Raw genomic sequence first — 15965 nt, forward strand, 5'->3', positions numbered from 1 at the left:
CCCAACTCCGGTTTCAGTGACGTCAGGTTGAAAGCTTGAAATCAGCCGTGTTAGGGGTGTTTGCACCATAGGAATCAGCAAATGCTACAAATCAGAGTTCCCCCCCACAGGGCCAGTTGTTAAACATTTACCAGCACATCACTGGCCCCATCTTACCTGTCCGCCAACCAAGATCTGCCACGGTGTTTGCTGAGAATCACTGGTGTTGGTGTCAGCCACTTCCCTGTGGAGTTCTTGAGCCTTCCTCTCCAATAGGTCAGCCTGGGCCCAGGGGGCAGGCTAGCCAGGTGGTGGCAGGTGGAAATCAAGCCAGCATTCCCTGAATTAGCAAGAACAAGGGAATATGGGCAGAGCATAGATAAGTTTCTGCTACACAGTGACACACACACACACACACACACACACACACACACACACACACATTTGAGAGAGAGAGAGTCCGGGGGACAGGCATGGCATCCTTAAGCATGCTCCATGCTGCCAGCACAGAGCCCAATGTGGTGCTTGATCCTACAAACCTTGAGGTCATGACCTGAGCCGAAATCAAGAGTTCAACACTTAACCGACTGAGCCACCCACATACCCACACCTGGTTTACTTTAATACTTGTGGGTTTATTTCAATGTGTATTGGGGGAAATAGAGCCAGTATACTAAACCTATAATTTCATGGATATTTTTGAATGAAGTCAATTTTTTAAAGCCATTAAGTATATGACAGATTAAGTGGTGGACAGAGATGGTAAAAATTATGGAGATGAGAGAATGGATGAAGTTGGTTGTTGGTGATGAGAACCTAGCGAAGCGTCTTAGGCAGGGGAGTGACCAGGGTTGGTTTGCATCTTAGGGTGGGGCTTTCTTGCATCCATGCACAGAATAGCTTGGAGGAAGGCAAGCTGGTAGGTAGCAGAATGGGTCTGAGGAGGAATGGAGAAGTCCAGGAGTTGTTAAATGGGTAGAATCAAGAACAGCAGAGACATTATCAGATACAGGGAGGGAGGACACCAGTGCCTTCTTTGGACGGTGAGGAATGATACACCAGTTGCATCTGGGGCAGGACAGATGAGATGCCATGTGCTACCCCAGCCCCTGCCCCCTACCTCCCAATCTCACGTCTTCCTAGCATCTTCCAGAACTCAGCATATTCCACTGCTCATCCGGTTTCTCTCTGCCCATGCTCTTCCCCTTAAGCCTGGAATGCCCTTGACCCCTTGGTCCTCTGGAGCTCCTGTTCGTCCTCCTCCAAAGCTTCCCTGATCCCCAGCACAGAGTTGCATCTTCCCAGAGCCCTTTGCAGTCAGGTGCCTCTCACTGGCAATGACTTCCCCTTGTTAACATTTATTGCAGGTGAGGTACCATGCCAGGAACATCATGTGCAGTGGTTCACTCTGTCTCCCCACAGTACCCTGGGAAGCAGAAGGTTTTATCTCCACTTCACAGATGACAAAACAGAGACTAGAAAAGCCAGGATCTGAGCCCAGGCCTAATTGCCTCTACAGCCCACACTCTTAACCTCTCTGCTCCCTATGCCTTCTCACACTATACTGTGATTATGTGTTTATGTATTTCTCTTTCAGTGGACTCTGAGTTCTAATGGCATTGAGTCTAAAATGAGTCTTTCCCTCCATCCCAGAACCCCAGAGCTGGATGGAGCTTCTTTATCTGAAGCCTGAATTTCCTACTCGGAGCTCTGCCAAAAGATGCTTGCACGCCCCACCCCCCCCTTGGTGGGAACCTCACTATCATCCAAGGCAGTCAGATCTGTTTCTGGATGGCTTTGCCCACCACAAGATGTCTTCCTCCTTTGAGCTTTACTGCTTAACTCTCCTTCTGTTCCCCTTAACCTCCAAAGTATAGGAGGCAGCAATCACACTGAGACATACAAGGGGATCCCTGAGGCCCCTTGCTGTTCCAGTGCACTATGCAGACTGGGCCAGCTGGTTAGCAGTGCTCTCGGGTTTAGCTGCTATCTGTCCCCTCTGGTTCCTATTAAGTTGAGCTCTTTCAAGCCTTACCATGAGGAGACGAAAGGGCAAGTTGCTCCATAGCTGCCACCCATCTCCCCTCGGGGACACACTCCTTCCAGGACCAGGCTCAGGGTGGGGGAGAAGTCGGTTTTGACAGTGGACTCACTGCTCTCCTGGTGGGGACGTCCCCCCCACCCCTGCATCTGCACCTGTCGATGTCTGTGTATTGCCACGAAGCCAACTTCTCAAAAGTCCTTGTGGAAACTTGGGCTCCTGAATTTCCAAGACAATTGAAGGTAACATGGTAAAGGCACCTGCATGGCTTAGTTTGTTAAGCGTTCGACTCTTGATTTCAGCTCAGGCCATGATCTCAAGGTTCATGAGATCGAGCCCCGTGTCAGGATCTGAGCTAGGCACGGAGCCTGCTCAAGATTCTCTCCCCTCTCTTCCTCTACCTCCCTCCCCCTCTCACACACTCTCCCTCTCTTTCAAATTAAAAAAAAAAAGGTAAGATGTGCAGGCGGCTCCTCTCCTTGCCCGGGGATCAGGGGGGGCACTCTCCCCTTCTCCCACCCGCTCTCCCTGCCACCCCAGATCTACTAAACGAGGGGAAATGCTTCTGCACTTGGTGCTGAGGCTGTCGCTTTGTTATCTCCAGGTAAGTGGTTCCCAGGAACACACTGTTTCCAGTGGGACTGTTTGTGTGTGTGTGTGTGTGTGTGTGTGTGTGTGTGCGTTTGGTGGGGAGGGGGGAGGGGAACACAGGTAGCAACGACACCCCCAGCCTGCTTTCCTGAATCCCCTGTGCTCCCCACCCCTGTGCCCATCTGACCACCTGGCACCCTCCTGTCACTTCCCACTGCTTCAAACCCCCAACACTCTGTCCATCTTCAGCCACCTTCAGTTAGGAGGTTGGGACAGAAATTCAGGAGGGAGCTGACGGAGCCTGAGGAAACGGGGTGGCAGTGAGGGTCACCTGAGGAAGAGGACTCTGCCTGTTGGAATTGGCATTGTGCAGCAGCCTGGGTCCGCCTGGCGCCGTGGCAAGGGTACAGATTCTTTATTAGGAAGGCGTAGGACCAGCTGGGCTGCATTATGGCTTCGGGCTCTTGAGCAAAGTCACGCAGCCTCTCTGAGGCTCCGCTTCTTCTCTGCAGAATGAAGACCATAATAGAGTCAGGTGAGAGTTTGAAGGAGCCAAGTGGGTCTTTAAGGAAATAGCCTAAGGGATGAGGGTCTAGTCTGGCGGCGACTTGCCAAGTCCTAGAACACAGGCCTGGGATAGAGTCTCTCCCTGAGGCTCAGGACCCCTCACCATCCTGGCAGGTGCGCCCTCATATTCCCATTTTACTGCAAATGGGCCAGGCTTCCAAGAAGTTCAACGCCTTGCCTGGGGCCACCAAGAGAGTAAGTAGGAGCAGGGAACAAACCCAGGAAAGTCTGCTTGTAGGGGGTGCACCATTTTCATGGCACTCTACTGTCCATGCCTGGGGATTGGGCCGGGTGGGGGCATCTGACCATGCAATCTCTCTGGGCCTGCTACATCCTCAAAGGCTCTACTAGGACCCCCACAACTCTGAACCCCACAGCCCCAAATAGCTTCCACCCAGACCTGCTTTCCCTGATGGATTCTACTCTTCCTTGAATGGCCCCGTCCCCACCATGCACCCGAGTTTGAAGCCTGAATGGTATCCTGGCCGCTCCTGCTCCTTCCTCAACCACCAAAGCACCAAATCTTGTCAAATCCGCTTTCTGAGTAGTTCTCAAAAACATCCCCTTCTTTCCACCCCTCACTGCCTCCTACTGTCCCCGCCCCCTGCATCCCTCCCATAGCCTACCTGCAGCCAGAGTGGTCTCTGTAAAACTCTATAGACTTGACCAAGTCACCTCTCTTCTTTGACCTTGTACCTGTGGCCTCCCGGGTCTGGAACACACCTCTCAGGTCTCCACAGCTTTCCTCCCAGGCCTTCCCACCTCAATCAGCCTTACTCAACGCAGGAGGTACGTCTTCCAGAACGTGTTCTCTGTCCTCATCCGCTCTTCAGTGTGGCCAGGTGTACTTCCTCCCCCTCTAATTGTGATTGCTTTTGTCTCTCACAGCCCCAGGTGAGGACCCCGAGGGCAATTCACCCTCAGGTGCCTCTGGTGAACAAGAAGCTGGCACACGTCAGTGTTCAATGAGTGGATGGATGGTTGGATGACTGGTTTCAGTTTTATTAGTGGATGTGTGTGAGGGATTTGTTATCCCTGCCAAGAGACATATTTGCATTTTAACAAAGGAGACGTTATTCAGAGGGTAACTCCATGGTCCATATCATGAAGAGGGAGAAATTTTCTCCACCCCTCAAAGCACATCCTGAAATAGCTGTCACCCAGGCCCAGGTCTTAAGAAAAAGACAACCCCAATAGTGTGGGACATACATTCCTAGTCATTTTTCTTCATCATTAAAGTCCATTCAAGAGACAGCAGAGCCAGAATGCCTTGAAATCCAATTTTAGGGGCCCAGAAAGGCCCGCTGACCCCAAATATTTATTTGCTCCTGTGCTGTCCAATGAAGGGGCTCAATTTGTCAGCTTATCTATTTCCCACGGGATGGTGAAGATTTGTAGGTGTGCCGTGCTTCGAAGTTTACCCAAAGCTCTCACATCCATAATTTCTTTGGATTTTCAGGACCACATGAGTCTACACCCCACCCCACCCCATTTCAGAGGTGAGGAAATCCAAGCTTGGGAGAAGTGAGTGATTTGCCCAAGTTCATGTTGCTGTTTTTTAGCAGGTCCGGGACTAGAATGTTCCAACATACCATGGCTGTTCCTCTCCTTGACCCTCAGTCCAGTTTCAAACCTTATTAGGAAGACTCGAATTTGTTTTTTATTTGCTTGTTTTAATGTCCTCCCGGCGAGTTACTGATTTTCTGTTCGTAATTAGCTAGAATGTGTGGGGAGACACAGTGAGACAATGGAAATACCCCATTTCCCATCACACTGTCACCTTAGAGCTTTAGTGTCCATGAGTGATTTTCAAGTTCTAGCATTTTCTCTGCTTATTAGTTGGCATCCCACTGCAAGGTAGAGCTTCGTCTCCTCCCCCTGTGTTAACCTTCGAGGGCTGCTGTGATGAAGTACCACCAACTTGGGGCAGGGCAGGGACCTTAAACAACAGGAATGCATGGTCTCAAAGTCTGGAGCCTGGAAGTCCAAGGTCAAGGTGTCCATAGGGATGGTTCCCATTCAGGGCTGTAAGGGAAGGCTCTGCTCCAGGCCTCTCTCCTTGGTTTGTGAATGGTCACCTTCTCCCCGTGTGTCTTCATAAGGTCTTCCCTCTATGCATGTCTATAACTGGGTCCAAATTTCCCTTTTTTAGTAAGATACCCATCATCGTGGGTTAGGGCCCATCCTGATGACCCCATTTTAACTTAGTTATCTCTACAAAGACCCTGTCTCCAAATAAGATCACATTTGGGGTGCCTGGGTGGCTCAGTTAGTTAAGCATCTGACTTCAGCTCAGGTCATGATCTCACATTTTGTGGGTTCATGCCCTGCATGGGGCGCTGTGCTGACAGCTCAGAGCCTGGAGCCTGCTTCGGATTCTGTGTCTCCCTCTTTCTCTGCCCCTCCCCTGCTCATGCTTTGTCTCTGTCTCTCTCAAAAATAAAACATAAAACAAACAAATAAGATCACATTCTGGAATGTGGTTATGACTCCAATATACATGCTTTTTGGTGGGGATGGGGACTCAATTCAACCCAAAATATATTTATGGATTCTTTTTCATGTTTCTCAGTCCATCATTATCACTATTACTGGTCAAATTGTCCCAGATTTGGCCTGTGTGAGCTCCTACAATCTGCCTTCCGTGTCCTTTTGACGTATTCCCATGGTTCTTTGAGCACTTTACTACTTTCTGGCCCAAAAAGATGTTCCAGGCCCTACCTTCTCTGCTCCAGGACTAGATTCAGCTGTTTTTCCAAGAAGTAATGTTTTTATTAGGTATGTTCGTCGCCACTGGTATGTCATCGTTTCTAAATGTTTACTTACGTATACTCACTGATCCCTCTGCTTTCATTCCAACAGCCTTCCTTCCCCCGCTCCATGTTCAATGGGCTTCTCCAGTAGGGGGAAGCCTGGCTCCCATTGTCTTCATCTGCAGAGGCCTCGAATCCAAGAAGCCTCTTATTGTTAAACTGTTGTCAGTCACTTATCTGTGGAGTGAATGCTTTTTTTAAATTTTTTTAATATTTATTTATTTTTGAGAAAGACAGAGACAGAGACTGAGTGTGTGTGGGGGAGGGGCAGAGAGAGAGAGGGAGACACAGAATCCGAAGCAGGCTCCAGGCTCTGCGCTGTCAGCACAGAGCCCGATGCGGGGCTTGAACTCACTAACTGCAGGATCATGACGTCAGCTGAAGTTGGATGCTTAACCAACGGAGCCACCCAGGCACCCCTGGAGCAAATACCTTTTTATTGCCTTTCTATAAAATAGTAGGTTTCTATAACAAGGGACAAAGGCAGTAAGGAGGTGCTGGGCCCTGAGGAGGGTTATCAGGGAAGAAAAGAAGAGAGTCACGGGGATCTGAAGCCTCCACTCTATGAAGATGGCCATGAAACCCATCAAAAGAAGACTCCTTTTCTGCCTTCTTGCCAGGAAGTGTGTGCAGGGTCGAGGAAGGACCAGGGAAAAACCCACTGCTCCCACCCACCCCTACCCTCCTATGTTCAGTTTGATAAGTCAGACTTTTGGATCAAATTCAGCCACGGGAGAGAGGCTTTGAGAATGGGTGCGTCCTCAATAAACTCATGCAGGAAACACCATTTGGGCAAATATTTTGAAACTTTTTTTTCTGCTCTTTTTTTTTTCTTTAGCTTTTCATTGAGATAAAATCCACATAACACAAAATTCATCATGTTAATGCCTTTAAAGTGTGCAGTTGAGTAGCATATCCACAGTTGGTACAACCTTCACCACTATTTAATTCTAGAACTTTTTTTTAAATGTTTATTTATTTTTGAGAGAGAGAGAGAGAGAGAGAGAGAGAGAAAGAGAGAGAGAACAGGCAGGGGAGAGGTAGAGAGAGGAGAGAGTGAATCCCAAGCAGGGTCTGCCCTACCAAGAGCAGAGCCCAAACTCACAAACCTGTGAGATCATGACCTGAGCCGAAATCAAGAGTCAGTTGCTTAACCGACTGAGCCTCCTAGGTGCCCCAATTCCAGAACATTTCTGTCACCCAAAAGAAGAAATCCCATCCCTCTCGACTCCCTCTTTCTCCCAGCCCCTGACACTCACTAATCTACTTTAAGTCTCTGTGGATTTGTCTATTCTAAACAAATGGGATCTTCTTCTAAATGGGATCATACATTATATGACGTTTGGGGTCTGACTTCTGTCACAATAAATGTATCGGTGCTTCCTTTTTACAGCTAAATAAAATTCCACCATATAGATATATCATCATTGTTTATAAATTCATCATCTGATGAGCATTAGCTGGTTTCCATTTTTTGACTACTGTGAATAATATTGCTGTGGACATTCACTGGAAGAACATGAACATGTTTTCTTTTCTCTAGAGTCTAGAGTATGTACCTTGGAGTTGAACTATTGCACCATGCTGTAACCCCATGTTTGACTTTTTGAGGAACTGCCAAACTTTTTCATAGTGGTTACACAATCTTACATTCCCAGGAACAAGGTACGAGAGTTTCCATTTCTTCCCCTGCCAATGCTTATTTTCTTTTTTTTTCCCCATCGATGCAAAGTGGTATCTCGTTGTGGTTTTGATTTGTATGTCCCCAATGACTAATGATTTGAGTATCTATTTGTGTGTTTATTGCCCATGCGTATGTCTTCTTTGGAAAAATGTCTTGTCAGATTCTTCATTTATTAAAAAAATTTTTTTTGTCTTTATTATGGAGCTGTAAGAGCTTTCTGAAGAATCTGTCTCGATACTGGAATTACCCAATGATTTCCAAATATTTGCCCCATTATGTGAGTTGACTTTTCATCTTTTAGATGGTATCCTTTGATTTGCAAAGTTTTTTTAATTTTTAAAAAATTTTTCTTTATTTTTGAGAGAGAGACAGAGTGCGAGTAGGAGAGGGGCAGAGAGAGAGGGAGACACAGAATCTGAAACAGGCTCTAGGCCCTGAACTGTCAGCGCAGAGCCCGACATGGGGCTCGAACTCACAAATCGCAAGATCATGACCTGAGCTGAAGTCGGACACTCAACTGACTGAGCCATCCAAGCACCCCTGATTTGCAGGTTTTTTTTTAAATGAAATTTATTGACAAATTGGTTTCCATACAACACCCAGTGCTCATCCCAAAAGGTGCCCTCCTCAATACCCATCACTCACCCTCTCCTCCCTCCCACCCCCCATCAACCCTCAGTTTGTTCTCAGTTTTTAACAGTCTCTTATGCTTTGGCTCTCTCCCATTCTAACCTCTTTTTTTTTTTTTCCTTCCCCTCCCCCATGGGTTCCTGTTAAGTTTCTCAGGATCCACATAAGAGTGAAACCATATGGTATCTGTCTTTCTCTGTATGGCTTATTTCACTTAGCATCACACTCTCCAGTTCCATCCACGTTGCTACAAAAGGCCATATTTCATTTTTTCTCATTGCCACGTAATATTCCATTGTGTATATAAACCACAATTTCTTTATCCATTCATAAGTTGATGGACATTTAGGCTCTTTCCATAATTTGGCTATTGTTGAGAGTGCTGCTATGAACATTGGGGTACAAGTGGCCCTATGCATCAGTACTCCTGTATCCCTTGGATAAATTCCTAGCAGTGCTATTGCTGGGTCATAGGGTAGGTCTATTTTTAATTTTCTGAGGAACCTCCACACTGCTTTCCAGAGTGGCTGCACCAATTTGCATTCCCACCAACAGTGCAAGAGGGTTCCCATTTCTCCACATCCTCTCCAGCATCTATAGTCTCCTGATTTGTTCATTTTGGCCACTCTGACTGGCGTGAGGTGATACCTGAGTGTGGTTTTGATTTGTATTTCCCTGATAAGGAGCGACGCTGAACATCTTTTCATGTGCCTGTTGGCCATCCGGATGTCTTCTTTAGAGAAGTGTCTATTCATGTTTTCTGCCCATTTCTTCACTGGGTTATTTGTTTTTCAGGTGTGGAGTTTGGTGAGCTCTTTATAGATTTTGGATACTAGCCCTTTGTCCGATATGTCATTTGCGAATATCTTTTCCCATTCCGTTGGTTGCCTTTTAGTTTTGTTGGTTGTTTCCTTTGCTGTGCAGAAGCTTTTTATCTTCATAAGGTCCCAGTAATTCACTTTTGCTTTTAATTCCCTTGCCTTTGGGGATGTGTCGAGTAAGAGATTGCTACGGCTGAGGTCAGAGAGGTCTTTTCCTGCTTTCTCCTCTAAGGTTTTGATGGTTTCCTGTCTCACATTTAGGTCCTTTATCCATTTTGAGTTTATTTTTGTGGATGGTGTGAGAAAGTGGTCTAGTTTCAACCTTCTGCATGTTGCTGTCCAGTTCTCCCAGCACCATTTGTTAAAGAGGCTGTCTTTTTTCCATTGGATGTTCTTTCCTGCTTTGTCAAAGATGAGTTGGCCATACGTTTGTGGGTCTAGTTCTGGGGTTTCTATTCTATTCCATTGGTCTATGTGTCTGTTTTTGTGCCAATACCATGCTGTCTTGATGATGACAGCTTTGTAGTAGAGGCTAAAGTCTGGGATTGTGATGCCTCCTGCTTTGGTCTTCTTCTTCAAAATTCCTTTGGCTATTCGGGGCCTTTTGTGGTTCCATATGAATTTTAGGATTGCTTGTTCTAGTTTTGAGAAGAATGCTGGTTGATTTGCAGTTTTTAATTTTAGTAAAGTCCAATGATTTTTTTTTCTGTGCTTGCTTGTGCCCTTGGTGTTGCATCAAAGAAACTATTACTTAATTCAAATCACTGAAGATTTACACCTATGTTTCCTTCTAAGAATTCAATAGTTTTAACTCTTACATTTATGTTGAGTTAATTTTCATATATGGTGTGAGGTAGGGGGTCCAACTTCATTCTTTTGCATGTGGATATCCGGTTGTCCCAGCACCATTTGTTGAAAAGACTATCCTTTCCCATTGAATGGCCTTGGTACCCCTGTCAAAAATCAATTGACTGGAGGCACCTGAGTGACTCAGTGGGTTAAGTGACCAACTTCTGCTCAAGTCATGATCTCACGGCTCCTGGAAGTCATTTCTTGTCCAAGCTAGCAGCCCACTTCTTCCAGTTCTTTCTCACTGGGATGTGTCTTAGAGTGTCCTCTCACCCCCTTGGCTCATGTCCATTGGCCCCCATCACGCAGCTTTGGGTTTGGTGCGACATCATTCCCCTTGGGGTGGCTCACGCAGGAGAGGCAACCAGGACAGCCACCCTCACTGCCATTCTGCAAAGGTGGGACCACTACTCCCTGCTCCCTGCCAGGCACGACTCCATTTTCCTCACCTGCTCCTCCCCTCCCAGGTGCCCACCCGGCCTCCAACCTCTTCCTCCCTCCTCTCCGGCACCTGTTGCCTAGGTGCACATGGGATGGGAGAGGCCCTCAGGGGGCATCTTGGCCCCATCTCTCGGCTTCGGCTATTCCTGGGTCATTGTCACAATTTTTTGTCATATGTGCACACTATTTGTCCTGTTACCTACGTTGTTTATTTATTTATTTATTTCTCATATATATCTATATATATATCTATATATATCTATATCTATATCTATATATATATCTTTTGCTTTGTATCACGTGGTAATGTGGCTGCCACACTTGGGGAAACACAGCTCTGACCACATGCCACCTCTCAGATGGAGAAGCCACAGGAGGTGAGGGAGGGGCAGGGTCTGAGCTGGAGCTCAGCTGGGGTCAGGACATTTCACAGGGCCCCTCTTCCTTCCCTTTCCTGTCCACCTCCTTTCCTCAAGTCTACTGGGTCTGTATATGCTGTCTTGCCCTCCTCTTTCCCTCCCCTCCCCCTTTCCCTCTTCCCTCCTTCCTTCCCCTTATCCCCCTTCCTCCCCCTTTCTATTTGTGTCCTCCCTTTCTATTGCAGAATAGAAGCTCCTTCTTTTGCTCTAACTTTAAATTTAACGATCACTCTGTCTGTTGGACTCCACCCCTTCAAGCTGGAAGGGTGCGCGTTCCCATTTTGGGAGCCGGGATAGGTGGCTCTGTGATGTTGTCTAGTTAGTTACCCTTTGTAGATTTCCATTTTGCCCTTGTAAAATGGGGTTGGTGATCCCTGCCTTGCCTACTTCCCCAGTCAGAGCATCCAGATTTGGCATTTTTTTTTGAGGGCCTTGGAAAAGCCTCTGAAGGATGTTCCCAATCAGGGCGAAGCACCCTACCCCAAACCCTCCCACCCAATGACCCTGCCATACGGACTCACTTGGGTTGCAACACACAGACAGCAAGGGCTTCCTGCCCTGTTCAGCCCTGTCCTCATTCTTCTGCTTGCTGTTTCTGCCTGGTCTCTTCCTTCTCCAGCCCTCTCCCCCTTGGTCATAAAGTCCCCCCTACACTGTGGAGAAGCAAATATTATAATGCATGTCATAAGATGGAATCAAAAGCCCCTGCATGTGTAAAAGGCATCTCATTTAATGCTCCCCATACTCTGTCAGGTGAGGATTGTCACTGCTGGCTGGTGACGGGAAGTGTGAGGCTAGTGAGGAGCTGAGTGGGGCACTCAGCATTTTTCACTCCGTAAAGAAGGGCAGTGCGGGGTGCCTGGGTGGCTCAGTCGGTTAAGCGTCCGACTTCAGCTGAGGTCACGATCTCGTGGTCTGTGAGTTCAAGCCCCGCGTCGGGCTCTGGGCTGATGGCTCAGAGCCTGGAGCCTGCTTCCGATTCTGTGTCTCCCTCTCTCTCTGCCCCTCCCCCGTTCATGCTCTGTCTCTCTCTGTCTCAAAAATAAATAAATGTTAAAAAATTTAAAAAAAAAGAAAAGAAGGGCAGTGGCGAGATCAGGTGCTGCTGGTCTTGGTCCCGTCAGAGGACTTGCCTACTGACTTGTCCACGTGCATGGTGACCCCCGGTCATGCGGGGCAGAGACCACGTGGGAGTCCCTGGTCCAGTGGAGAGCGACTCAGAATTGGTCCATTGTATATTCATTCTGCAAACACTGGCCATGGGATAGGTGATCTGCTTGGGAATTGGTGGGTGTGGAAATTGGACATTGATCTTGGTGTTCATGGGCACATGGGAGACACAGACTTACAACTGGCCATCATCTGAGTGACCAGTGTGTGGCTGGGTGCCCTGGATGGCCAGAGAAAGCCGAATGTTTCTGTGAGAAGTGGAAAGGAAAGAATTGGGGAAGGGGGTTGGCCATGGAAACAGCAGTGACAAGAGTCTAAATATGGGATCCCACCCTGGGGTCCTGGAATGGGGGGCAGACTGAAGCGAGTGCCACACTTCCCTCTGTCCGACAAGGTCACTTCCATCTCTAAGAACAGAACTGTTCATCATGATCTACAAAGCCCCCCACCCATGGTTACCATTTTCTTCCATTCTTCATACCTCAGCCCAGCTGTCAATTCCAAGTGCATCCCCCACTTTCCTTCCAGCAGAACTGGCCATGGCCAGTTCCTTCTATGTTCCCTACCCCTTGTCTCAGATTGGGGTCCTCATAACAGACCCTAAAAGGAGGATTCATGGGCAAGTAATTCATTAGGCAAGGCCTCCAGGGGAAACCAACTCTGACCACATCCCACTTCTGGAATGCAGGGGGAAGCAGATCCGGAAGGGAAGGGGGTCAGCAGAGCCCTACAACACAGAGGGAAGCTGGCCTGACTCCACCAGGACCTCAGGAAGTGGGACAGGTCATGCCGCATCTGGAGTGTGTAACCCTCCAACAGATGTTGGTCAAGGTCTGCCCAGAGGATGTAAGTTTCTGGGTCCTTCCCCCCTTCTTAGAGCCTGCCAGTGAGGTGGCTTTGGCAGCTTGGGCACTGGAAATGCAAGGCCACCCAAAGCCAGTGTGTGTGAACGAGGTAAAGGACTCCAAGGGCACGTGGACAATGAGAGTATCTGCTCTGCCCAGGCCTACTTGGTCAGCACCTGTAACTGCGTATTGCACATGCTTGCAAATGTCTCCCCACCGGACGCCTGGCTCATAGCACATGCCGAATACAAGTTGGCAAACGAACAAATGAGTGAATGAGTGGGAGGAAATAGGATGGCTTTACCCATTTTCCACAGAAGAAACTAGGCTCAGAAAGGTGAAGGACTTCTCCAGGATCCCACAGGAATGAACAGCTAGCACCCCAAGGATCCTCATCAGCCTTCTAACTATGCCCCCAAAACTTCTGCACTCCACTTAGATTGGATGATCCTCTCCTCCCCTAGCCTTTTCTTAGAATACACCAAATAACGCCTGACTCAGCTACACAAGAACTTCCCCTTGGCAGGATTCGTGGGCCTTGAGGACTTTCAGGGAAGCCTGGAAGGGGTGAGGGGAGGCTCTATCAGTGGGTGTTTCCTCCCAGCTGCCCTTATAAAAGGCAGAGGGAGGTCAAGGTGATCTGAAAGGAACGTGGCCCTCTCCTCCTGCACCCCAGCTTTAGGTCCTGAACTCCCTCTCCCACACATGGCAGGCCTTGCAACCATGGTGGCCAGCCTCCTGCTGCTGGCCCTGTGTGCCCACCGCATTGCCCCTGCAGGTAAGAGCTCCAGCCTCAGCCTGGGGCTGTCAGGCAGGACAGTGTGGCTGGGACAGCACAGTGGAGGGTGGAGGACTGACTGGGCTGGGTCTGGAGTGGAATGTTGAGGAGCGGTGGCCCCAGAGCTGGGAGGTGTTGGGCTCGGGCTCGGCAGCCCAGAGTTTCAGGCAGCCCGGGCTCTTCTCTCTCCCGTCCTCTAGGCTCTGTGACCATCCCCTCTTCCTGCTGTATGTCCTTCATTTCCAAGAAAGTTCCAGAGAGCCGAGTGGTTAGTTACCAGCTGTCCAGTGGGAGCCTCTGCCCCAAGGCAGGAGTGATGTAAGTAACCTCCTCTCCCGGACCCCCAGCGTGAGAGGGGCAGGGGAGATGACCGTCCATTCAGGGTCACTGGGGAGTAAAGTTGGGAGGGCCTGGCTCTCTGATCCTGGGGAAGCCACCTCACCTCCCTGAGCCTCAGCCTTCTCCCCCAAGAGATTAGGAAGAGGACTCTGAGACAACAGTCATTTCTTGAGTACCAGATATATATAAATATATACATATACTAGGCACTATTTGGGGGCATATCCCATTACCTTAACTAACCCTCTCGACCACTCTGTGAAGCAGATATAATTATTCCCGTTTTACAGAGAACAGCTGAGGCCCAGGAAGGTGGCCTGCCCAAGGTCACTAGGACTCCAAATCACTTCCTAGCTACCCCCCACCCAAGGTAGCGAGTGTGAACTTACTGGAGGCATCTGCCTTTTTCCCCTGGAGGTTTTCTTCCTTTCTTGTCTTTCTTTCTTTCTTTCTTTCTTTCTTTCTTTCTTTCTTTCTTTCTTTCTTTCTAAGTTTATTTATTTACTTTGAGAGAGACAAAGAGAGAGTACAAGTGGGGGAGGAGCAGAGAGACGGGGACAGAGGATCATCCCTCTGTGGGGCTCAAACTCACGAACCGAGAGATCATGACCTGAGCCAAAGTCGGATGCTCAACCGACTGAGCCACCCAGGCGCCACTCCCTGGAGGTTTTCAGTGCATTTTCTCCTTTCCTCTCCTCCCTGTGGGTAGACATTGTGTCTCTCTCTTCAGATCCAACATTAACTAAAGGCAGGGCTGGGCCTCCCCCCATCTGACAGGGAGCTTGAGAACAGGTGATGCAAAGAGATGCTGACACCCAGAGAGAAGACGCCGTGTCAGGAACTGCTAGGGCGGCCCCAGGCAGCAGCTTGCCCTCTGTGGGCCTCCACACCCACATCCTCATCAAGTCAAGAGGTCCAAGGTCATGGCCAGGTCTCAAGTGTGCCCTGTCACCCTTCCTGCAGCTTCACCACCCGGAAGGGCCAGAAGTTCTGTGGAGACCCTGAGCAGCACTGGGTCCAGACGTACATGAAGAACCTGGACGCCAAGCGGAAGAAGGCAGCCCCGGGGCTCAGGGTGACGGGTGTCAAAGCCCTCCTGCAGAGGTCCCCTGCCAGTAGCACTGCCATCTAACCACCGCCCGGCCCTCAGCTTGGGGCCTGTGCGCCAGTGATTAGAGGGGGAGAGTTCATGCACCCTGGGCCCCTTGCCTTCCCTGAGCTGGTGGAGAAGGTTCTGGAAGGAAGATGGTGGCAGCCGTCCGCCCTCCTCCGGAGCTTATGCTGGCCCTTCTCTGCCTTCCAGGTACCCAGAGCCCAGGTGCATCAGGCCCCACCTACAGACAGGCACTGCTTGTGTCTCAAAGCTTAGCCTAGAGCTGGCTTCTTGGGTCCTTGGGTCTTGCAGTGGGATCTGTCTGTCTGTCTGGGTACGGGTGACCTGTCAACAGCTGTGGCTCTTCATCACTCTACAGAAGCCCTGAGCCTGCCCCACTTCCAGAATCCGGGGTGAATAAAAACCCAACAAAATCTAGGGCTCCTTTGCTGCGCACGTTGCCAGATCCCCGGCCTTCCTCGCACACAGCTCATGGGATGTAATTAATGACGTTTTCAGGGACTCTTTGGTTTTTGTGATGAAATGGACCTGGAGGGTGAGGATGAGGGGCCAGCCTGGGTTGTTAAATTCCTTTGGGAAGAAAGGGTTTGGGGGAGGCGTTCCGCTTTATGGAATGGCTTGCCCTGTGCTTCTCTGGGGACAAAGACCTGCTCTGCCTTTAAGGCCGGTTCTTTCCCTACATTTTTGGAATGTGAGGATGGAGTCGGGGCTCTGGTGGGAGAAGGATTCCAGGGTCTCCCCCCCACCCATGTATGAGATATTGTGTGATTTGTATGTCAAAAGTGTAGACACAATTGCTCTTCTCAAATAACAATTCAAATAAAATGTGATTTCCCCTTCTCAGGTAATTGTGTCTTGCCTGCTCTCTTCCTGTGGGGACAGGG

General features: G+C 49.1%; 1 protein-coding gene across 1 annotated transcript; it reads left to right on the forward strand.

The window, feature by feature from the left end:
- Nucleotides 1-13416: 13416 nt before the first annotated feature.
- Nucleotides 13417-15924, forward strand: CCL24 (C-C motif chemokine ligand 24). The gene is made up of 3 exons (XM_043559833.1): nt 13417-13628; nt 13829-13946; nt 14931-15924. The coding sequence occupies exons 1-3, from the start codon at nt 13556-13558 to the stop codon at nt 15097-15099; spliced, it is 360 nt and encodes a 119-aa protein (XP_043415768.1). The 5' UTR covers nt 13417-13555; the 3' UTR covers nt 15100-15924.
- Nucleotides 15925-15965: the final 41 nt, after the last annotated feature.

Source organism: Prionailurus bengalensis, chromosome E3 (assembly GCF_016509475.1).
Source record: "Prionailurus bengalensis isolate Pbe53 chromosome E3, Fcat_Pben_1.1_paternal_pri, whole genome shotgun sequence".
NCBI lineage: Eukaryota > Metazoa > Chordata > Mammalia > Carnivora > Felidae > Prionailurus > Prionailurus bengalensis.

Bases quoted from the DNA above. Each gene is read 5' to 3' on its own strand.
- CCL24 (XM_043559833.1), top strand. From the start codon at position 13,556: ATGGCAGGCCTTGCAACCATGGTGGCCAGCCTCCTGCTGCTGGCCCTG. The intron at 13,629-13,828 runs GTAAGAGCTCCA...CCCGTCCTCTAG, and splicing joins CCACCGCATTGCCCCTGCAG to GCTCTGTGACCATCCCCTCT. The intron at 13,947-14,930 runs GTAAGTAACCTC...CCCTTCCTGCAG, and splicing joins TGCCCCAAGGCAGGAGTGAT to CTTCACCACCCGGAAGGGCC.